The sequence below is a fragment of the Formica exsecta genome, unplaced genomic scaffold (assembly GCF_003651465.1).
Source record: "Formica exsecta isolate Colony F162 unplaced genomic scaffold, ASM365146v1 scaffold98, whole genome shotgun sequence".
In the NCBI taxonomy this organism is placed as follows: Eukaryota; Metazoa; Arthropoda; class Insecta; order Hymenoptera; family Formicidae; genus Formica; species Formica exsecta.
In genome coordinates, this window is record NW_021853741.1 from 667395 (window position 1) to 693804 (window position 26410).

General features: G+C 32.9%; 2 protein-coding genes across 2 annotated transcripts; both read left to right on the forward strand.

Annotated features, from left to right (window-relative positions):
- Nucleotides 1–26: 26 nt before the first annotated feature.
- On the forward strand, nt 27–22728 carry LOC115245499 (peroxidase). The gene is made up of 17 exons (XM_029823857.1): nt 27–241; nt 6449–6637; nt 10629–10708; nt 10937–11030; nt 11170–11361; nt 11443–11639; nt 12916–13168; nt 14439–14584; nt 16550–16791; nt 17050–17182; nt 17349–17476; nt 17543–17652; nt 18096–18188; nt 18352–18521; nt 18653–18761; nt 19203–19296; nt 21367–22728. The coding sequence occupies exons 1-17, from the start codon at nt 231–233 to the stop codon at nt 21514–21516; spliced, it is 2391 nt and encodes a 796-aa protein (XP_029679717.1). The 5' UTR covers nt 27–230; the 3' UTR covers nt 21517–22728.
- Nucleotides 22729–23002: 274 nt separating this feature from the next.
- LOC115245460 lies at nt 23003–25660 on the forward strand (the record flags this gene model as incomplete). The annotated part of the gene is made up of 1 exon (XM_029823779.1): nt 23003–25660. A coding segment is annotated over one exon (2658 nt), but the record flags the coding sequence as incomplete, so codon positions are not given.
- Between the last annotated feature and the right edge of the window lie 750 nt (nt 25661–26410).

Consider the following 26410-nt stretch of genomic DNA (forward strand, 5'->3'; position numbering starts at 1 on the left):
TTTTTTTTTTTTTTTAGCAGTCTCGAACGCGTGCGTTCGCCGACGAAGATATTACTCGCAACGTTATACGATTTACGATTGTTCCTTCTCGTTTGTCGCGTGTGTTGAAAAAGTGTATCCCAAGGATCGTGTAAATTGACGATTTCAACCCAGACGACAGTTTCGTTGCCGCTCTTCGTCGATTGCAAATTGTCGTGAAACTTCAGCAACGTGGAGCGCGTGGTAGTAGAATGCATGACGGGTAAGTATAATGGAACGGAATCGCGGATTAAGGAATTCTATGCGTATCGCGCTCCGAAGTATTATGGGACTGTTGCCAAGATAGAGCATCGTCCGAGAGAATTTTAAGATTCTCATTTACAATTTTTTTCTCGACTTTGTAGTTAACGATAAAAAAAAAAATTGCAGACGATAATACATCGACTCTTGTATACAATTATGATATTCTGTATGAGTGTCTTGAAAAAGTATTGAAAATGTAGTAATTTTAATTTTAACGTTTTAATAACGATTTATAGATGCGATAAATCAACTTTTCAATAGTTTCTTTAATATATTCTTTTATAAAGATGCAATTATGATGCATATTTGCGTAGATAAAATTCTTATATAATGATACATATTGTGTATCATTATACAAGAATTGTTTGAGGTATCAATTTCTTCATTGCTATTCACTATATATTATTAGCTTATAGATATAGATATTATTTCGTTCCGATATTACGCGTTCCTATCTCAATCTATTCGTATATATTTGTTAGTATTAATCACTTTAAAATTAACTGGAATCTAGCAAGATTTATCTATATCCATTTATCATATCTCGCTAGTAAAAGTTGATTTGTGTCAGAGGTATTATAGGTAGTTATTAGCTCTAATATTGCTCGAGTTAAAATAGAGAGAGAAAACGCCATTTTGCCAATAAAATTTACCGCGTTCAAAAAAAATCAAATACATATTTTAATAATATATATATATATATATATATAGGTAATTTCATATCAAAATTTCGCATAACTTCAAATAAGCATAACCCCGCCAAAAATTGTCATACTTAAAATATTTTTTGTTCATTCTCAAGCTTAAAGTCTGTACTTTAAAAACTATTTGTCAGATTTTGAATTTATTCTCCCTCCCTTCCCGTCGTCTTTTCAAAAGGACGTGTTACGTCTCCAAAAAATTGCATAATTTGACGTATTCCACGGGGTGAAATGAATTTTTTTCGCAAATCTCATGATAATCATCGTAAAATATGGACTTTTCCTTGTAACTTAAAAAAAGAATGGGTACGATTTTTTTCGCAGAGTTACGACGTATCAAAGTTACCCGTACATTTTTGTTCAATTACCGTCAGCATTAACATTACCCGATATGCAAGACGAAGAGGTTGCCGGTCGGATTTGGCGCATTGTGTGTTTGTTGTTGTTGTTGTTGGGGGAGGAGGAATGTTCGCACTTAAAACTGTGTATTCCCACCTCATATTCGGATGATCTCTTGCAGACGCTCACGCATATGATGCAGGTTTTAATTGTGAAGGAACTGAGGAATTTCATTCCATATTTGGTGTAGCGCTGCTTCGTATAAATTTCGTATATGCGTGAGCGTCTGCAAGAAATCATCCGAAGACGAGGCGGGAAGACACAGTTTTAAGTGCGAACATTCCCACATCTTCCTCCTCCAACAATACATACACACACATACACACGGTGCGCCAAATCCGACCAGCAACCTCGTTCTGTTGTGCATCTGGTAATGCTAATGCTGGCGGTAATTGAACCAAAATGTACTGGTAACTTTGAAATGTCGTAACTCCGCGAAAAAAATTTTTAATTTGCAAGAAAAAGTCCATATTTTACGATGATTATCATGAGATTTGCGAAAAAAATGTATTCCACCCCGTGCAGTGCGTCAAATTATGCAATTTTTTGGAGACGTAACACGTCCTTACTCTTGAAAAGACGACGGGAGGGGAGGAGGATAAATTCAAAATCTGACAAATGGTTTTTAAAGTACAGACTTTAAACTTGAGAATGAACAAAAAAGTTTTCAGATACGACAATTTGTGGCGAAGTTATGCTTATTTGAAGTTATGCGAAATTTTGACATGAAATTACCTATGCGATAATTTTGTTGACGAGTGTATGAATGATTATATGTTATTATACTTTTTGTATTATATATCTATATATAACGTGTAGGGTGCATATATAATTAGCTAACTATGTTACATAAAAATTATGAAACATATTTTAATTCCATACAGATACATATACACACATAAATGTTCTACTTTTTAATGTCTTAAGACAAGTAGGTCAAGGATATATCGTGACAGTTTCAATGTTATGAAAATTATACTATTAAAATTAAGCATGACTAGTTTCTTTTCTGTGTATCATATGGAACTAGCAATGCGATGATATAACATTTAATGAAATTAATTTTGATCTTATTCAATTCTAATGAAAGTTAAATCTGTTTCAACATATGTTACGCGATTAAGAGTGCAATTATATATGTCATATTGTATTGATAAATAAATATTTCTTATACATCTTTATAGCTTTCCAAGATTAAAAAAAGACGCGTTTTTTTGCGACGCTAAATCTCTGTAATCATTTTCTATTAGATTTTCTAATCTTTTGAATCTCTTCTTGAACGTGAGAAAGAAGAGTTCGTTAAGAAAAACTACAAAAAAAAAAAAAAAAAAAAAAAAAAAAAAAAAAAAAAAAACGCGGGGTATTTTATTATGAGAACTGGGTCGGGGTGCAAAACAGGGCGATGTCTCGCAGGAGATGCACGTGACTCTTTTCACGTATATCATCATCACGCGGGTTGGCGCGAATGCTACGAATAGTGAAAGGATAATCCGCGTGACGAGGATCGAGAAAGCAATCCGCGCTTTGTTTCGATCAACTTAACAGATTTGATCTCAGTCGTCTATCACGCGACTTCCCTATCCTAGGGACATGTATCATCACGCACGAGATGATACGTAATTAGATCGGATAGAACTTTGAACTGCGCGATATGAAGATCAGATGAATGTTTCATAATTCAAAATCGTTCTTCTCGCGTTTACTTTTACCCGCTTTCGAATCCTTTCACCAAGCTAGTAAATCATTTGTTTTTTAATTGTCAAATAAAATACCGGTCTGTGTGTGCGGCGATTCGCAGACATTGAGGACGGTCGATCACTGTCCGCCTACTTAATGGCAATTATTGTATCTAATCGAGATGCTGCAGCACGATGTAGAATCGGCACAATGATAGCAGTCGATTAGCGAAGCGTATCGCGAAAGCTCTCATTACAACCTTTCGACAATTATTCCAATTTGTTAAGCTAGCCAATTGCACAATACACATCATTATATTATTTATATAATCAACACAATATCGCTGATTTTAATTCGAAATTTTATATTCATTCTTAGATTGTATCATTTAAGAAAAATGTTAATAAAGCATTTTTATAATAATTTCAATTGCTTTTAAATAAATTATATTTCTATTTAAATAAAATAACGATAAAAAATACTGAAGTAATCGATATTTTTATTCTCTCCATATATATATATATCTGTATTCTCTATCTCTCTATATTCTGTTCTATAATAATGAACCGATTTAATTCATAGTGTGTTGTCATATATAAAACAAATAAAAATGATACTGATTTATAATGTTGAATAATTTGGAAATATATTTAATTCGGCAATCGTGATAACTGTAATTTTCTTATTCCTGTAACATAAGACACACATACATATGAAAATTATTAAATTTAATTTTTTTAGCATTCATTCGTCTTTGCTTATAGAATCTAAATCATAATATAAAGAAAAATGTATATACATTTTTGTATTTTTAATATAATGTATTTTTATATTTTTAATATAATGTATTATAATCTATCAATATAGAAACGAAAAAGTATTGCACAACAATAGGGAAGAACTTTCTTGCGACATTTTACGGCAGATTTTTTGGCGAATTTTCACTTTTCACACGCTTCCTGACCACTGTTTCGCGCATTCTCCGATCGGATTTCACGCGATTACGTACGCGGAATATCAATCCGTATTGACGTAATTTATTCAGGTAAGATTGAGGTTTTTCTAAAAAACCAATCAACAATAAATAGACATTTAATCAATGAACCATGATCCATTCAATGACCACAAAAAAGTTATTTCTCCAACCTTCTGATTTCATAAGATATTTACCTAGCATTGTAAAAAATGAATAGATCATTAATTTATAATGAATGACAAGTATAAGTAAGAGAAATATATATCTTTTTTTATAAAATCAAAATGTAGAGTATATAAAGCATATACATAAAACTTTTTTTTCATTTTTTAGAGAAACAATTCAAGGAAGAATATATTTTACGCTTAAATTAAGACTTTAAATTAAATATTAATTCCATATCCAATTAAGATAAGAATTGGGCTATCTTGAGATACATATTTATTTCATAGTACTACCGGGTAACAATTATGTAAATATATTGTAGAAACAAAAATATACTTTTAAATTACTTTAAATTATATAAATTGCTGTAACAAGCATACAGTTACGCTCTACTTTAAATATATAAGCTGCAATAAAAAAAGAATTATGCCGCGACAAGGTGTATATATCAAAAATATTGCTTTTAACACTGCAATTAATTCCCATTAAAATTAAAATTAGTTGTTACGATTAAGATTACCGAATACATGAGGACCGGTTTATTAGGTTGCACACGTGAATCGCATACGAAATGTTCGACTTGGCCAGAAGGAATGGAAGAATCCAGATCGTTTTAAATGTCGATTGACTCTTATTATCTATTCATTATGAGGAACGAAAGGTACTTTCATCGCCAGCAAGCTACAAAGCGAATGCGAATAAGCATCAATCATTTCTAACATGTTCAATGTAAACCGCACATTAATGCAATTTCACGACAAGCGGCAGTGAATGGAGCACGGATGTACGTGCGACACAATTATTAGTCTCTTATAAAGTATGCTTTACTAAAAAGTTCAAGGTGGTGGAAGCCCGTGTTAGCTTCCCATACATAATATCATATTACATTTTGTTATATGTTTTTTACATATTTGTTAGAAAATTCCAAAATATATGTATTATTTTCATAGCGTATTTTAAACGAGTATGCAAATAGATACTCAATAACGATTAATATTCAGAGAAATTAATTTCAATATATAATGCAGAAAATTTATTAAATAATAAAATCAGCAAAAAAAAAAAATTTTTAGCCCGTGTTAGCTTCCCATACATAATATCATATTACATTTTGTTATGTTTTTTACATATTTGTTAGAAAATTCCAAAATATACGTATTATTTTCATAGCGTATTTTAAACGAGTATGCAAATAGATACTCAATAACGATTAATATTCAGAGAAATTAATTTCAATATATAATGCAGAAAATTTATTAAATAATAAAATCAGCAAAAAAAAAAAATTTTTCTTTTTTGTCAAACTCAAAAATCAAGAATAACATATTTATTTCCCCCATCACGAATTATCAGCAGCACAACATTTGTAACTATTACATACGCGAAATGTGTTTATTATCGCGCAATTGTATCAATTGCACGCTTACGAATTATGTAAATGTATCGCAGAGCGTGAGATTACAAAATGTAGAAGTAACTTTTACGGACAGGAAGCGTCCGCGATATATTTTTTATGTTAAAAGGAATAGAGATTATGGAAGAATTTCAACTTGTATCCCAGTTTCTCTGCTGCTCAAAATGCACCGGATGCAATATCCTTAAATAAGAACGCACGTACCGTGCAAGAGATATTATCAAGCTATTATGCCAGAGAACAAGGAGAGTTCATCGTCATGAACTACTAAAACATTTTATGTGACTTCTTTTTACCATTTTATGTGAAATTCTTTTTACCATTGTTATCAATAATTTTTTTTACAATTTTTATAGCCTCCATTGTTATCTTTTTTTCTCTATTAATTTCTATTAAAATATGAAAGAGATACGGAATTGCACATCTATTATAATGTATTCCGTATCGTACATTCACTTTGAAGAAAATATGCGGAAAGTATCGAGGCTTAATATGTAATTAACTGGTTTAATTAATATTTGCATTCAATAAAATATGACTTTGTTCGCCAATTTTAGCTTCGCCTATTACTACGACAATTTTTATAATCTTTGTATGTTATATATTATGCGCGAAATAAAAGAGAAATGAAAAATTATACGTCAATTAAAAAGCATTTCATTATCTCAATATAATTGTACTGTCACCTTTCGAACAGATGTCAGATCAACAAGATATGATACAATACGTGTATAAACGATTGTCGTGATTTAAGACAACATCGAGGCAAGCGGGCCTTTTGCACGATACTCTTTGACGTGAGAGAGATAATTGTTTGTGCGGGGAATGTTGCAGATTCGCGATAACGCGGACGCGATCCGCGATAATCGGATCGCTGCTGCTGTTGGTAACGGAATATTGCAATGGGCTACAATATCAACCTTTTGACTCTTATGCAAACGGAGAGGAGTGCGCCTTGATCCTGGACGCTCGCGGTAGAACCAGCGTTTACGACTACACCTATAATTTACTTCGCGGGTCGTTGTAAGTATCCCCATTAACATAGAGTATGAATCCACGCGACGATAGCGATCTTAATTTAGCGAAAGCCGATACGAAGGTAGACGATATGTTTCTCAGAAATAACTGGAGTGAACTTTCGTAAAGTAAAATTATGCTATCTGTGAATTTTCGCATCCCCCACTAATATAAATGAATCGTATTTTTACGTTATTCGTGGCTGATTAGTAGGCTTTATTTTAATGATGTGTTTATTCTACAACAAGAAGTGCCGGTTTAATTAAGATAGCCTGTATATATTTATCATTCATTAACATATATTTAATTATTATGTATTGTCAAAATTTTATTATGTAGTTATTGATAATTGCTGATTATCGCTTAAGCGCAATATTGCTTTTTATTGTGCTACCGATTACGAAAGTATCATAGAAGTAAATAAAAATTATGTCCTATCCTAATTTTTATTTATTGGTTGTATATCTATCCTAGGATACATCGTAAGAATTAAAAAATGCAATTATCGTCTTATTATAAATCGTGTTCGCCAACTGCATCGAAACCTACGTTTATATAATAGTCTTCATTCGACATTCTGAACTTTAAAATTGAAAGGATTAGAGAAAGCGGGAACTTTGGTTGTACAGCCAGGACTTTCACTATCATCCTGCTCCCGCAGGACTAGTGGTTTTTAATACATTATTACCGGTTTTCTACATAAAGTCGTATATATGCAATCCTACGCAAATGCATTTGCGAAACAAAGGTTGTTCCGTGTGTCTAACGGAAAATATGTCTAGAAAAAACTGTATAATACGCAATTTCAAGTTGAAATTTTGCTCCTATTTTCTTATATTTTTTTACGATTATGAATTCTGAATAATTTTGATAGATTTTATTTATATAAGAATTATATTGCACTATTCATACCTCAAATAGATAAACGAACAATCTCCCCCTTGAAAAAAGAACTTTCGACGAAACTATAAATTAAATAATTTTAAAATAGAGTGATCTGACTACTTAAAGTATCAAAGTAGATGTTAAACTGAATATTAAAGTAAGAGAAAAATTTCAATTCGGGTTACGACCACTGCAAAATACGCTTTCCTTATCGAACTTTTAAAAGCGGCCATTGCCAAGCAGGATCGCGTTTATGGTATTGAGTCGTAAACGCGTCATGTAACAGAAGTGACAGTTACGTGTCGCGGTAAAGCCTGCTCTGTCCCATTCATCGCCTGTATAGAGAATTGTATTTACCGTATTGTATCACAGTTATAATCTTCGCGTCCAGACACCTCATGCGATGCAACATGAAACCTGTGATTATCTACCGTTTTTCGCGCCCGGCGAGACGGACATATTTATCGTTTGCGTGTGCTCTCGTGAAATCTTCATAAGACTGAATTTGACTGATTACGAAGGTTACAGTTGCGGTTTATTTACTGGACAGTAAAAATTGAAGAAAGAAAAATTTTTTTGGCTAGCGTCAAAATTGAATTAACTCGTATGTCATCTCTTATCCCTGTTACAATAAAAAAATATATCGACGTATTTAATTGGTCCTAACGTGGCTTTTGCAATAACTGCGTAGAGATTCGACATAGCTATATGCGCTGGTTTAGATACGCGGATTCGCGAGGATACAAACGGCGACTATTAATAAGATTATTAATCTATTCGTCCATACGATTAAGCTCGTACGCACAGGAATCTTACCACCGCTAATTGAGCCTTCTCAAGGCGCGCCACTAATGAAATACAAGAAGTCACGTAACGATAAAATCGCTTTAAACTGAATTGCCAAAGATCGTGGTAACCGAAATAACGTGATAATGGCCTCACTAGTGAGGAGAGAAACGATTACATGTCAATGTAAATCATCATTATTCTAAATTCCACGCGCCTTTGCATTTGAGTAGCTTGCATGAATTCAAGTTATTTTAAAATTGTAAAACATGAAAATGTTCAATAATGGTCCCATTTGAATATTTTATTTTTTTTAATATTAATGAAAACATTAAAAATAATTAATTAAAATTAATTACTATTTGCTCCATGTAAAATTATACAGCAAAATATAAATAGTTTATAATTCCATACTCAATTTGCCGAAATCTTTAGGAAGATCCGCAATACTTTCCTATAGAAAGAAAAAGTAGTTTTCAATTTTAATTTTTTCCTTGAAAGATTTAATAAAAATCGATGCAACTGCTTTTGTTTATCTAACAATAATAGATGGAAATCTAGAATTAATTTCTAGTTTTTTAAAAAAGAAAAATATATCGATATACGCATAAATATTTAAAGATAAAATTCAATAGATAGATGCAGAAAAAATAAAAATGTATATAATATATTGCGGTCATATAGCGCACGCGAGTAAATTAATAGCTAGTTACTCAATAAAATAAGAAGTAGCATTAGTCAGGAATTCACATACGCAAGTCGCGTGATCTGTGTCGACCGTTTAGGTAGCCGGTACGACATTGTAACGCCGTCCGATTAGCGATGTCACGCATCTACTTGGTTGGAGGCACTCGGAATGTCAAGCAGGTGCCCGGGGACACGATATAACGAGAGACGCAATTGCACCGCGAAACGATACTGCCGATCTAGAGATCGAAATTGCGCGTGCTATCGGCTGTGAAAGCGAGACTTGATAATGTTTCGAAAGGATTGCACTAAAGAGAGTGCAAAAAGGAGAAACGGATTCGATGCGCGAAATAATGCCTCGCAATCTCTGCTCGAAACGGACTTGGGAACGTGATCCACGAAACGATCCCGCAGCGGCAAGAAAGCCGGATTATTTTCGATTACCGTGAATACCTCGCGTTATTCGCGACAACGTCACGTTTATTAAAGTACGAATACCGTGAGCTGTAAAATATAATTTATGTATATTGAGAGAAAGAAAAAGGTATACCCCTTACCCGGCTTGGCGTAATTCGCATTTATCACCGGGTGGCGCGAATGGGCTATAGCAGTTGGTCGAACCAGTTATGGTAAGTGCGTCGATGCACGGCATCATTATAGAATGCTTTCGTTATTATTATCGTCGATTGCAGCATAACGGTGGAAGCACTCGACCGCAATTAGACGCAGGAAACTGCCTATCTCTCTTTCTCTCTCTCTCTCTCTCTCTCTTTCTCATCTTAACGCTTTTGCATCTTAAATACTTTATGATTGGTAATCCGCGTCGCTTGGATCAGATGTTTAGAACTCTGTCGATCCCTAGAATAAACGTCAGCATATATATATCAGTGTCTTAAATAAATTAAACAAGTTGAAATCCTGTTATGCTAAATACTCACGTTCGGTGAACGTACACGGAGTTTAATTGTACAATCATGTGCCGATATTTCAAACTGCCATATCAATATACAATGTCACGCGTGTGCGATAAATGATAAAAATAATATATTTCTAATATGCGTTAATCACTTATTTTGCAACCATTTAATTTCGAACATTTTTCTAAAATTTATGATGAAGATCAATTTTTGCATTTGCATCTTAATAAAATATGTAGAATTTTAATTTGGAATTAGAGAGAGAGAGAGAGAAAGAGCGATTGATATACGATTGCAATAAGCATAGAGACAGAAGGATCAAAGACGGAAACTGCGGATGAGCATATGATGTAGAGAAATGCGTAAAATCGCTTCAATCAATCTTCGTGCCACGAATGGCATGTCAATGTCAGTATATTTCGCGATGGAAACAGGATATGAAAGTCAATTCACCCGCGAGTCAATTCATAACCGAGCTCATTTAGGATAGTTTCGGATTACCTTGATACGAAATATCTACACTCATAAGACGCTCGTCCGTCTCTCGAGCAAATCTCGCGCAAGGCTTTCGAGAGTGTCGGCTTCTCACGAAAGTAGGCTACAAACGTTAGGTAATTAACCCGATGGTGCAGAGGAAGGCGAAAATAGGGGAGGGGCTGCAAATAATACCAGCACTGAAAAAGATCGAGTATGCGTCAACTTTCATCCTTGTTCTTTCGCAGCCCCACCACGGGAGGAGCTCAAACCTGTATCACATACGACGCCGTAAATCATGCTTACGTCGAGGCGAGGAAGCGCATTAGTGAGTGTATTAAGTTTCATTTAAAAAATTAATCGCGTGCTATATCTTGTAATTTATCGATAATGATCGATACGATGTTCGCGAGTGTCGTTTGCATGACCAGTCGTATATATTATCGTATATATTAAATCATAAATTCATTACGATCGATAGCTATGCGTCGATCTTTTACATCGTTATTCATTTCCTTATCTTGTTATGTCACTTATATGTAATCATCTCTTGTAGACGTCGCGAGACCGAAGTCAGAGATATGGCGACCGGAGGACCTGGCGACGGTCGGCGAGCTGCTTCTTGACATTAGCACGAACCTCGCGCAAACGTAAGTCTCTCTACGATCTACGACAAGTCTATGTAATGCTCACAACACGATTTCCCCATCTCCGTCTCCTTTCACACCGCGCCGTCTTCTTTCTCTTTCTCTTTAATTTCTTTTTGACTTTCTAATCATCGACATCCAGATATGGACTGACCTACGAGGAGATAGAAAAAAGTCTACCACTGATCGACACCTCGAAGACTCTGATCCGCGAGGTTTGTCCCGCCTTTCTCAGCAATGTGGAATGCAGGCCGGGCAAGTATCGGCGATACGATGGTCTCTGCACGAATTTACAGAATCCCACATGGGGGGCTACCTTGTCGCCTTTCGCGAGGTAATTATGATCTTTTTGGTTTTTTTTTTTTTCAGTATAAGGGATAAAACGCAAGGCCTTTTTTACTTCTTATTCTTGCAGATTGATAAGTCCGCAATTTGCGGACGGTTTATCAGCGCCAAGGATATCCGTAACGGGTCATAATCTACCATTGTCCCGAATCGTGTCGCGCACCATGCATCCGGACGAGGGTTATCACGATCATGCTGGTACTGTTATGGTTATCGCGTGGGGACAATTCATGGATCACGATTACACTTTAACCGGCACGCCTCTAGGTACTTTTTCATTCATTATTTTCGATACAACATTTGCAACAGGTTTTTCTGCCGTACAGTTGCTGATTTTAACGCCAGCGCACTGGTTATTACACTTTCGTTAGAAATAAAATTCCCCTGATATTGATTTAATTATTATCAAGATACAAAGCTATATTTAATCAAATAAATAAATAAAAATTCGTAATTTCTTGATATTTTACACAATTTGCGATAAAGTATGATAAAAATTAATTAGAAAAACAAGTATATAAGTATATATATAAATTAATTAAATAATGCATTAATTTATCTATATAATTTTTCTCTGAACAAATATATAAATCATAAATCATAAAAACATTCAGTCACACGACAATAGTCTTTCTCAGCAAAAGAACATCCTCCAAAACTATCGGCAAAATTATTAGATTGAATTTCAACTTATGCCTTTCAATGAGAACTATTCTTTACTGACTAATATGAATAAGGAAATGATCCTTCAATATATGAAGTTCGTTACAATACATGTACATAATCTCATTCAAAAGTTATACGGGCTGACGTTTTCGTCAGCCATACGCTACAACGATGAAGCCTGTCGATTTAATCATGCAACTAGAATAGGAAATTAGAAAGCGAGCCTCGACGGACTGATTGCTCATATTGCGTCGAAGCAACTGTATCGAGATATTTGATATACGCTCTTGCGCGCGCATCGTAGCATCGTAGGTCGCTCGCTCTCGTAGAAGCCCTTCCACATTTACCGTATATATCGAAAGGAGGGTAACTACGAGAGAAAGCGAAAACAATCATTGCCCGGATAAACCAATTACCAACCATCATGTCCGTCCATGACGTATCCGAGCAGCATTCATCGGTTTGAGATCAAATCGCCGCGAATGCGTCTACCAAAATTGGCAAACCGTTGACTTGTAAGCAATCATTGCTGAGAAATAAATGCGACTATATGCGCCAATTATCAAATTGTTCTCGGAAAAGGGAATAATTTGGAATGCAATCTTGTTTGTTATATCGCCCCTTGGGGCGATCCCACGCATGTGTGCGTTTTCTCCAGAGAAAGATAATTAATCGACAACGTCGATTTTTTCCTTCGTCTAAAACACGATTGAGATTACGACAGTCGAGAGAGAAATAGTATGATCGTAATGTTCCATTCAATCGCGAAAACTGATATTCCGTCGATTCGCCGCATGCGGAATATGTATGAAGCGTGCGTAATAGGAACGCGCTATCGCTCTCTGCTATCATTACGTATCGATCATCGCGTTTGCAGATCCCATGAACCGAAACGACCCGGAAGAATGCTGCGGCCGGCCGCCACACCTGAAGAATCCTTATTGCAATGAGATTCTCATACCGGAGGATGACTATTTCTACAGACTGTTCAACGTGCATTGCATGGACTTCGTTCGCGCTTTTCCTGCCGTTCGACCTGGTTGCCGTCTCGGTTCCCGAGTGCCTTTCAATCTTCTTACAGGTGTGCTGGATGGTAATACCGTTTATGGCATCACGGAAGCTTTCGCTAGGTAAATCACAATGATTTGCTTTTAATTCGAATTCTAATAGAAAATAATTATTTTCAAATATTTATGCAACAGAGAACGCACATTGTTGATCTAATTTACACCTAAAACGAATATGAAAATTGTAATTATGCAAATTTTTAAGCAACACGCGTATATTATGTGACAATGAAATAATTATGCTGTATCTATATAGAGAAATTGTGACCACATTAATTTTAATCACATTAATTGTGACCACATTAATCAATAATCGCAAATTTCTCTATATTATATAGCAATATTAAGCGCGTATATGGTGTATTTTAAATTCACCACTCTTCCCTTTAATAATAGATTTTGAATTTAAGATTCGATTAATTAGGATTCGATTTTTGTCTTGCTAAAAATTTGATCCTTCAAATAAATATTTCAATTCGTCAATTATAAAAAAATCGTCAATATTATAATATTTGTCAATTTTTAATTCGTAAATTATAAGTGTATATTAAAAAAAAAGTAAACGTAGAATAGCCGGTATATAAATGCGTTTAAATAATTATAGCAAAAAAGAAATTTGTTGAATATATTATACGTATAGTATTTCATAATAATGTAAAAATAAGCATCGGGGAATATATCAATCGCTAATTATTCTCTAGAATATGTCAATTATGAATTTTCGCGTGTACGCGTTTGGCGAGAAGCTTTATTCTATCTTATTCCATCTTTAAACGATATAAATATGTACATCTATTACGTCAGTGACGACAATAAATCAGTATTGCGTTGTTCTATTTTTTATTACAGACACGTGCCTTCGGTTCTTTGCACTTTCTAACATGTAGCACGAGATGCGATCTACGAATCTTGTAGTTGCTTAATCTTTGTTACCCTCCTTCGTGACATCATAGACACAAATACGATCTGCTATGTATATTTCCTGTTTCTAATAAGTAATATATATATATATTTCTTTCTATCTAAATACATATAAGCGTTATATTATATCCAAATGCAAAATAAATTTAAAAACGCGCTTGTTAAATTTCCGTAAAAATTTCTACAAAAAGTTCTTGTTCTAATATTTTAACTTATTTCGGAAATATTTCTAATTATTTTAGAAATATTAAATTGTCATAATAACTTCTGTGAAATCTTTTAAATTTAAGAATCGCATAATATAGAAATATTAAACAGCAGTAAAATCAAGATTCTAAAGATTAGTGCATAATATCCTATGAGAGAAAAAGATAATTGTGCGATATATGTGTGTTTTTATTTTATTTTTCAGAAAACTCCGAATGGGTTATGGTGGATTATTGCGAATGAATCCAGTTTTTTCGGAGTATGGTCTTAAGGATCTATTGCCGTTAAAGTTGGATATACCGGATGAAGGTTGCACTCGGCCAAACAAATCGATGTACTGCTTCGAAGCTGGTAATTTATATTTTCTACACATCAAAAATATGCAAAATCTAATAAAAATATTCCAAATCCAGAGAATATTTTTCCAACCATACATATACCAAAAATGAAATATAAAAAATAGGAGCTTTAATATAAAATTTACATGAATTGATTATTGAGCATTAATGTATACGGGAATATTAAAGATTTCATCAAATAAAATATTAAAAATTGAAGTGAATAACTATAATATTTTAATATAATATTTTAAGAGAGAAATGTACAAAACTTGAAATTTATTATTAATTACATTGAAATGTTTTTATTATTAAAAATTCTCTTGCTTATTTAAAAAAAAAAAAAAAAAAATTAACTTCAAAAATCTTGTGAATATTTTTTAAAAACTGATGAAAAATATATTTGATCGGTATGGAATATCTTGTCTGTAATATTTCCTAATATTTTTCCCGTATCATATAATAGTTATTGCATGTACTCGGTATATAATAGATGGTGGTCGTGACAAATCAATCGTTTCGTTATTACTTTAGACCGACACTTTCGAAGTAATAGCTTTAAAATGCAGAGTACAAGCGCGCGGGCGCAGACTATTAGGTCAATTGTATTCATTTGAATTTACAATGAGCAATACATGAGTCAGCGTGAGTCGAATGTAACCGTACTAATCTAACTATTCTAATTTCTGCTGATTTTTGCGCGTCTGATGATACAAGACAATAGAATAGTAAGTCACGCTCGTTACTGCCTTCTCGCGCGTCGCCGCTTACTGCCTATGCTTTCTCGAAATGGCCGTGATCGATGTTAGATCGCTCTATAATTTTACTCGGCACCCACGTCTTTCTCTTTCTCTCTCACTTACTCGCCCAGAAATTATTTTCCCACGTCAATCCGTCGATTATCCGGGAAACCTTACAGCGACATGTACAATGAATCTGATGGGGGGTTTGGTGAGACAAAACAATTCGATCGCGGCGATAATTGTATGCACTTATCACGCGCTCATACATCTTATAAATCATAGGTACCTGAATCCGGAATATAGACAGAAGCAGGCTGAACCATAAATCGTATGCATTCGTGTGAGCGTTCGGCGCGGCATCTCACTGCATACCCTGTACTTACATTAATCGCGTGTTACGGAAAATTCAATTGCTGCACAAAATTGGCTGTTATTATTTCAGTTTTTGTGGACAGTATGCAATTGATTTAATGCTCGTTTTAACTATCGGTAGGCATCGCACCAATATCGCTTATGATTATCAGTACGTCAATACAATGTGGGTGAGAAAGAAAGTGGTTGCGATGCAAGAGCATCGACTTCCCTAAAGTCGTAGGAATATTAGAAAAGAAATCGGATAGTTTGCGATGTTTGTTATTCTGTTTGTTGATTGCGTGCAAAAGTTCATGCAATACGGTAAAATTTTGTACAATGATTTAAATTGTTTTTTGTTCATATATAAATTAAATTATTTTTATTTGTTTGCTTTTATACTATATATATATTCTAATTATTAATTTATTAACGAAGAGATATTTAAATTAATTTGTTCTGCGCAATCTAAATTCGTTCGTCGCACGAAAAGATGTATGAGATAAACAAAGGATAGAAATTTCTTATTTCCATCTTTATTATTAAGGCAAAAATGCGACAATATGGTTTCGTGATGGCAAAATTATTATGCTTGGAAACTTTATCATTCAGATATCTAGTCAGATCTGAACTAATTAAAATTACTCGGTATAATAATTAATAGAGTAATAAATTGATATGTTATCGGAGAATGTCCGATAGAAATCATAATTTATATGTTTCTTACAGTATAGAATTTATGTTATGCAACTAAAGAATTATCTGGTTCTTTGTGAAAGTATCGCGAGTTTGTTATCTTCGATCATATATGAGAATTAATCACCTTTTTAAAATTTCAGACAAGCTTAATATTGTATCAGTCATCTCTCTGTCCTTACTTTCAGGTGAGATTCGTGTGAACGAGCAGTTGGTACTTACCTGTATGCACACCTTAATGGCACGGGAGCATAACCGGCTCGCCAAAGCGTTAGCCGCCGTCAATCCGCACTGGGACGATGAAATTCTCTTCCAGGAAGCCAGACGCATCGTCATCGCGGAAATTCAACACGTCACTTATAACGAGTTCCTCCCGATATTACTCGGCAAAGATGTCATGCAGAAATTCGGACTTCTTCTCGAAAAGGAGGTAAGTGGAATTGATGATCCTGAAATAAACAGAAATGCATAAATTAATTATAATTAGTTATAGTTTTTGAAAATAATTTCACTTAGTGGCTAAATGAATATTCATAGTTGTTTTATAAAAATTTCTAATAAAAATTTCTAATAATTAAGACTCTAACGATTAAGACTTGACGACATGTGTTTATTTTTTGCCATTTATCAGACAGCCATAAATAATTAATAATAGCCGTGTTGACGTTAAAGTATTGGTTTTTCGCAGAATTACTGGGACGGATATGATCCGAGTATAAATCCAGGTGTAATAGACGCTTTCGCTGCTGCTGCTTTTAGATTCGGCCACTCGCTATTGCCCACGGCTGTAGAACGATGGAGTAAAGCTCACAAATTTATTGGTAAGCGATATTGCATAACAAAAATTACATTGCATACAAAATGTGTATCAAAAATTGTTTTTTCTCAATTCGTGAATATATTACCAATAAAATTAATAAAAAAGATTAAATTTTACAGGAATTTTCTAATTTTTTCAAATCTTATTATAAATATTTGTTTTTATAGCTTCGAAAAGATTGTCAGACTTGATAAGACGACCGTACGATTTGTATCGCGCCGGTGTGCTCGACGAATATTTCATGGGTTTGATGAATCAAGTTGCTCAGGCTATGGATGATTCCATAACGCAAGAAGTAAGACAATGATAAGCATCAATAAAATATGCAATTATGCTACATTACACGACTTATCTTTTACAGGTGACAAATCATCTGTTCAAAAAAGCAGGGGCAAAATTCGGAATGGATCTGGTGTCTTTTAATATGCAACGTGGTCGTGAGTTTGGTATTCCAAGTTATATGGAGTTCAGGTGAGCAGAGCTATCACAGATTATAATCCATATTTATACTGACCACCTTATTTAACTAACTGTAATTGCAATTACATATTTTTTGCGCAATTATAATCCTTTATACCTATAGTAAATATATAATAAGCGAAGATAAATGCAACTGAAGAATAAAATTGAATGTGTGCTGATAAAATATCAAAAAGAATGCAGCCATAGAGAGTTAATAAAATTAATTGCCTCTTAATAATCGGAAAAAATTAGTAGAGCAAATCCCAATATATTATTGAACAAAAAGAAGAGAGTTCTTTTTAAATATAATTTAGAAAAAAGGAAAAGTGTAATAAAATAAGCCACAGCTAGCACTAATAAATGCGTTAGAATTAATTTTATAAGCAAATATAAGAAATTATTTATTTGTACTTGAATAATATATGTACTATTTCGTGATTTTATAATTTCAGAAAATACTGCGGCCTTCCCGAAGCGAGCACCTTTGAGGAATTATTCGGTTCCATGCCAAACGAAACTGTCAGACGATATAGCACTATCTTCGAGTGAGTATAACGTGTCTGTAAAACGCCAGCGGCGAAAACCTTCGGAAAGATCGATCGATCAAGTTTTGCATCTTATTACTCAGTTAGTGGACCGATCGCGCGGCGATTCTAAATATAGCGTGTTCAGAAATAACGGCTTAATTTCGGCCATGCTCCTTTTCAGACATCCTGCAGACGTCGATTTATGGTCGGGCGGCGTATCCGAAAGACCACTTCCGGGTAGTATGCTCGGGCCAACCTTCGCCTGCCTGATCGCCACGCAGTTCAGTCATTCGCGTAGCGGTGACAGATTTTGGTACGAGCTGCCGAACCAGCCATCGTCCTTCACTCTTGGTGAGAAAGAGCCCTTTCCAATTCGTGTGATCGCGAGTCGCGCGATCCAAGGACTTGATCGATAAAATCGATCGGAATATAACGAAGTGATATTATACCTTCTAAAACCGCACTCGCTTTCACTTTTCTAGAGCAATTGAACGAGATTCGAAAGACAAAGCTCGCCAGATTGATCTGTGACAATACCGATCTTATCGATACGATACAAATCTATCCGATGGTCCTTCCCGATCATGAAATGTAAGTGAATATAATTTTTATACGTTTATTATAGCAATGAATAAATAATTTGTCAAACATAAAATATCGTAAAATTATAAAAATAGCAAATAATGATAAATATTCTAATTTATAACTGTCAAAAATATGGAAGCGAAAGAAAAATTATATTTACAATCACGTTCACACACAAGCATTATAACTTTACTTCATTCGCTATAAAAAATAAAATCCATAAAAGAATATCTATGTATTGTTTATTATATTATTATTTTTTTTTTATTTATATTATATTTTATTTCTATATTATTTATCTTATTATTATATTAAGAAATTAAAATCTGTCTATTTTGTTTAGTTAAAACTAATAATTTTTTGCTCTACTTTGCTCGATTATAAGATATTGACTTCTAAAAATAATTAAAATTATTAAAATTTATTTTTACAATTTTATCGCAACAGAAATCCTCGAGTCCCATGTCGAAGCGGTATTCTACCCAGCATCGACTTATCAAAATGGGCCGATTACCCGACGACGAGTCACGCCGCACAATACGTGAGTAATCTAGCAGACCAGTACGGGCAGTTGGGGAAATAAAAAAGGGTCTGTTCCACCACTCTAGAAATAAACAGAGTGCCCTTAGGCAAACACCACCATGTAATCAACCGAGTCATGAGCCAAGAAGCCCAACCCTTAGGCACTCTAACCCGAGACCACCCCGTAGGCATGCACGTGTTGAAGTAGAACAAACAATTAAATACATTAAGAATCCACGTTTAAGTCAAGAGAATCATTTAAATCGTGTAGAGAGTAATGAAGAAGCACAGAGTTGGCACAGTGTCGATCATATTTGATCTGCCGTTTCGGTAATTTCGATTAAAAAACCTCGATTTATGACGCTTGATAATAGCTCATAAATGTCGATGCAATTGTGTCATTACGATAGCAAGCTTCAATTTAGATTGTACGATACTGACAGGTTGATTAGTTAAAGATAACGCGTTACATCGACCCTGGACAAATTAAAAGAACCACTTTAGATACCACAGTAATCCTTGTCGAAACAAAATGTACATATTGCTTCTCCTAGTAAAAGTGCGTTATATTTCATCTACACTGCCGTACAAAAAGCAACAAAAATTTCATACATAAATTCAGAAAATTACTTCAACTCTCCAAAGCCGAATGCTATTTATGCATCAAGTTTTGTTTCTTTTTTTATATGCAGAAGTTTTTTATAGCTATGTAATGTTACAGTTTAAATGATACATATTGATTGCACAAATTTTAATATTATAATTGGATTTTTTCTCTTATAATCTTTATATAAAATTTTCCATTATATTATTTTATTTTATTTCAGTGTTATATTTATAATAAATATATACAGCGATTTTTAGCTATGTCGAGATGTCTGCAAATATATTGCATTTCACTTATACTGCAACTCGGCAGATAACTTCGCTCGAATATCTAAATACTTGTCACAAAATTTGGCCATAGTTTGTATTACGTTAAGTCACGTACATTGATCATGTAGATTGCGTTTAGTATTTTATCATCGAAATTTTCATTAATGTCAACAAACTTTTAAAATTATATTTAATATATTTAAAATTTTGTTTTCACTCGCCATATTTCTTTTATTTTTATTAATAGTATCTCACGTCTGATTAAACATAATACTGTGTAACTGCATACACAATACACATTTTGTATATAGTAAATTACAATCAAGTCGAATTATTTTTTTTTTTTTTTGCACGTAACCGCCTATTACATTATCCTCTTAGCGTCGCGGATCATTGTAATATTTAGCAGTGCTTAATATCTAGTCCTTTCAATACTACTGTGGAATAAGTTGATTTTTCCATCGGAACATATACAAAAAATGATCTACTTCACATTCCGTATCTTTAAAACAAAAATTAAAAATATTTAATTTAATATAAAGATTTTCTGAAAAAAATTGAAACTCTCTCTTCTGTTTTTTGAGTTTAATACAAAGCGCGATCATTTGACTATGTACTCGATTACAATTGCGAATAATGTATTGTAAGTTGAAATTTTTAAAAAACTCTTCTTATCCGGAATATATTACATAATTTATTATATGCGAAATTTGTATATTAAGTGCCATCCTTCTAAATATAATATTTTAAACAATAAAACACTTTTTATTATCGTTTTATTTTATATATTTTGCGTATGTTTTTTATGCGGTTTTCACATTGTCGATTAAGAAGAAACTCGATTATCTCATTATATACGGACATTATCTGTTGAAAATATTTTTTTGTTTCCCTCTTCTTAGTGTTATTAAAATTATTTTTTTTCTATAGCATACCATTGATATATCAAATTTAGTTTCATTATTTGTTCACGGCTATCCCTTTGTTTTGTACATCGCCTTGCACACCCCTGTACATTCGCCCTCAATATCCAACATCGGGACCAGGTAAAGTATATCGTGTGCGCGGATATATTTTTAGAATCAGATAATCGCGTTTGTTCTCAAAAATATGTGATCGTACAGTGTCGTTCTAATTCCATTCCCTATTTCCCCGACAACTGCCACACATGCACCACATTGGTATCTACCTACAATTACCTATTGTACTATAGCGATTGGTGGAGGAGCAATTGCTTGACGCATCGGGAGATCCGGTGAAACCGGCAATGGTACGGGAGCACTACGACAGACAGCAAGCTTATCGAATCTTCTTTGAGAATATTAACGGCATTGCTTCGTATCTGGGCTTCATGAGAAAGTAACCGCGGAGCACCGCAAGGAGACAAACGACTGATCGTAAAATATTCACCGCCTTCATACTTCATTACGGCGCTCTAAGATGCTATCTAAAGTGCATCACACAAACGGGGAAATATGGTTGATCGACATCTATACACATGTGTATGTATAGCAAAATGTATATCGTGTAGCAGTACACACGTATGTACTTACGAAATATTTTTCTTAATGCACTAGGAGGACTCGATAATAAGAGTTTAGATATTTATAATAGAAATCTTTTTTATCCCCCATCCCATAATAAAGTATAATAAAATATTTATATATTCATAATGTTAACTATATAATAATTGAAATGAAATTTCGTGGAATATTTATCGCGTTTTAATAACAATGACTGAGCTTGAGTTAATTATCAAACAATAAAAATTATTATTTTTCTATATTATTGCTTTATAATTATGTAGTAGTAATTTATATTTACTAGTAATAATTTTAACACACATAATTTATATATGTATTGTATATATGAAGAGCTTTTTTTATCTGTCTTAAACGACAGCTTTTTTTCCACACGCGTTAACATAATGTTATGAACTATGACTGCATACACATATATATTTGTTTCATCAATATATCAAAGTGACATAAAATCCAATTTTTATTTGTCAGTGATAAGCTCGCAAACAAATAAAAATATACAATACTTTATACGATGTTTCATTATTGTTTCAAATATTATTGTAATGAGCAAGATATGTAAATACACGCAGTGACTTGAAAATTTGCACGATGTTGATATTTCTGCTCCATTTCTTGCTCCATACGTTTAAATGAATTTATGATCAAATCGTGTATTTTCTGCGCCACTGTAATGACGTTATCATTTTGTATTTTATATTAGTTATCATTTGTGTATTTTGTATATAATTACAATTAAGAAATAAAGCCACTTTAATAAGAGTGCCATTTATTAAATTGTATCTATTTTCTTTTCTATATCACTTTCGACCTGCGAAGCAGAAATTGCACGTAAGTTAGTAGAACTAGAGTTGGTAAAAAACTCATTACACATTATATATAAAGCTTAACAATCTGTTGAAATCAATAGCATTGTATAATAATGGCACAATGGTCTTGTAATGTAACTTTTATCTTTAACAAATTTACATAATAAAATTGTATGAAATAATTAATATTATAAAGATATATCGTTATAAAAAACAAATAACGATTAATGTTTATCATAAATTTAAATAAAAATTATTTAAACGCATTTTTAGTATCTCATCTGATAATAATGATTTAGGCAAATTAACAATAATATTATATACATCTTATCATTTTTATTATTGAAATATATATTGTGTAAAATATGTAATATATCATTAAAGCACATAAATAATAATCGTATTAGTATTTTTGATTCTAAAAATTTGTTATTATATTTTGCTTCACTCGTAATATATAATGTAATTTAGAGTTATAGTATTTATTTATCACTGCTAATTACAATTCGATTATTTTCAGGACGCCACAATAAAGAAATCTGTACAAACTGCATCAGAAATTAAACCTATATTGCAACGAATATACATTAATAAATTTAATAATGAATCGAAAGATTTCTCCATGAGAAAACATACAGCAAAAAATTTAAAAAAGAAACCGAGTAAACTTTGGTGGGTATATCCACGTAATATTAAATGGAAAAAATTTTCGCAAAGCTTAGAAATGCCTAAAAAAATATTACAGCCGCAAGAAAAATCTTTAAAAGAACAAATTATGTTACCAAAATTTTCTTCTATAAATAATCAAAATAGAAATATAAATCTCTCACCTGATATGGAGATTGTCAAAATTACAACGATTGTTGAGACCATTCGGCAAAAGCGGCAAAGAAATGCGCAAATATCAGAAGCAATAAAAAATATAGAGAAAATAATTGAAAAGAAACGTTTGAAACGTTCGTCTCGCGAATCGGTGGTAACTACGGATTCATGGCATGATCGAGAGAAAAAAACTTTCACTTCGAACAAGCGAGCTCGTTATCCAAAATCTCATTATCGGGATCAAGAAAAGGAGTCTTTGCCAACGAGAAAACGTGCGATTGATCTTAAAGTAGCGAGCAACGTTGCGATACCGAGTACTGTATTTTATAAACGTATTTGGGAATACATTAACGGTACTCGTCCTCATTCCGATATTATCGGCGACTACAGTTTCTTGCAAAATAATTCTGCAAAAAATAATTCTGCAAAAAATAATTCAACATGCACTGACAAAAATCAGATTACGGTTTCACAATCGCAAAAGCACAAGTTACAAGTGATAAGTCCTAAGATTAAACCGGAACGAGACTTTTATAAACGCATCTGGGATATAATCAATGCAACTCAGTTGACATATGGAGGCACAAAAGCTCGTTCTAAACGAAATGCTAATATTTCGGAAAGTAATATTTCGGCTCAATTATGCGTGCAAGAAAGAAGAATCGATTATGCAGAGGACAAGCAACCGCAAGCGATAAATGATAAAGTGACTCTCGATACCGCGGAGACGATAAAGTCGCGAAAAATATCTGATCCTTATATATCAGGCTTCCAGGGCTTCACAAATAAAATTCAACGGCAATCTAAGACTACAATTCCCACAGTGAATACGATAAAATTAAATAATGATCTAATCTTGTCGCCGTACATAAATACTGCAAGCGCTTCCGAAGTGGCTGACTTGAATAAATTTCCTGATAATGTCGAAACTAACATCGATTATTTGTCTTCCGATAATTCAATGGAATATGAAAAGCGTAACAGATCACAAAAAATCATCACTGAGTCAAGACCGCCGTATTCTTCTCAAGAACAAGAAAATTCTACCATTTCGTCATCTTCGCCAATCAAGCATACGATCGATAATACTTCGGAAAAGGAAGATCAAACGAAATATACAGAGAATTATTCAATCAATACGACTCCGATTTATGATCCTTCAAATATACCTTACGTAGAGGTACCAGATTATACCGATCAACAAGAGGACAATTTAGATAAAGATAATCAGAACTCAACTGTAGCAAAGTATAAGGAATACGATAGCGAATATGTTGATTTTGAAAGACAATACAATCCTGATGAAGAATTCTCGTCGAAATCTCCAAACGCTGAGATTAAAGTATTACAGAATATCCAAACCGGAAATAACGTGCCGAAGATATCTCCAAACGCTGAGATTAAAGCATTACAGAATATTCAAACCGTAAATAACGTGCCGGAGATTTTATTGAATGTGAATATCTCGCATTCAGATTGCACAGAAAATAAAGATTCTAGCGAATGTATTGATAAATATGATGTTAAAGATACCAAATTACATAATAATAATAGAGAAACAAGCGGCGACGTTCAACGTTCTAAAGAAGATTCAGTAGAATCCAACGAAGGTGAAAACTCTCCCACAGATTTCGTTGACTTTGATATAAATGAATATAAAAAACCGTTCAATTTGGATGATTTTATTAAAAACGATTCTACATTTGAAAGTATACAAACTAATCGTAGCAAGGAAAACGCGAAATACAAGGATAAGAAAAATCCCGCAGATCGCAGCGAGGAATCTGATGAAGAGTTCGAAATATACGCCACGGTCCCAAAAGAAGAATCGTACGATTATTTCAGAAAAAACGAAAATTATGACGATGGAATCATTTTTGACGATAGAGATGAGGCGAAAAAGAATACCCACTCTTCCGCGAAAGAGAAAGCGGAGGACAGTGACGTAATCAGCGAAGATCACTATCATTATGACGATAAAGATTTCCTTAGACATATTTTCGGAGAGAACGACGATAAAAAATCATCCGAATCAGTCGAGACGGAGGACAAATTTTTATCTCACTACTTTACAAAGGATGTTTTGGATCAATTGCGAGATAACTCAACAGCCGAAGAAGAGAGACAAAGAGAAGAGTCGAGGAATAAAGAAGAAACATATAAAACATTGTCAAGAATTTTGGACAAGAAGGATCGTTTCTCTAGATTAGATGACAATCTCGACAAAATGATTGAGGAAGGTGAAACAATTCCGATTAGATACAACAATTTCTGGAGCTTAGAATATGAATCGCCTCGTAAGAAAAATAAGGCGAGTGAAGAAACAGAAAATTAAAAAATACAAATTATGTTAAATTATATTATAAATTATATATGTTAAATTATATATAAACTTATATGCTTGTTATCACATGTTTATGTTTTTCAGAATTAGCAATTAATTAATTAAAATAAGCAATTAATTGAAATTATTATGTCATTATTATGTTAAGTAATTGGATCAAATAGTATATAACAGTATCTATTTTGTTATTATAGTAATAAATATTGATTATAATGATAATGTTACTAGAAATTAAATATGTATAATATATTCTGTAATAATACTCTTGATTAATATTCATTTTAATCGCGCAATTTATTATATATCAAATAAATATAATGTATTAAAAATATATAGAAAATATCCTGGTAAGTCTATCCTTAAAACAGTAATAGGAAATATATAAAAACATATAATATCTGTTTATATGAAGCTACACACGTATATATTTAAAAAACTATAAGTAAAACATTTATATAATATACATCCCCCATACGCAAAGAAAATTTTACAGAGTACAAATTCCGTGAAAAATACATTCCCTTTTTTAACATTTATTGTAAAGTTGGAATATAACATTTTTAATATATTTATTATTATAAAAATTGTAAATTATGCATTTGTTTTATTGTTTGTTAACGATCATGCATTTGTTTGTGCATCAAAATATTTGAATAATTACAAAAAAAAATACACCTTTGTAAAATATAATACGTATGTAGTATTATTGAATAAAAAAATCGCACATGATTTGTCATATTG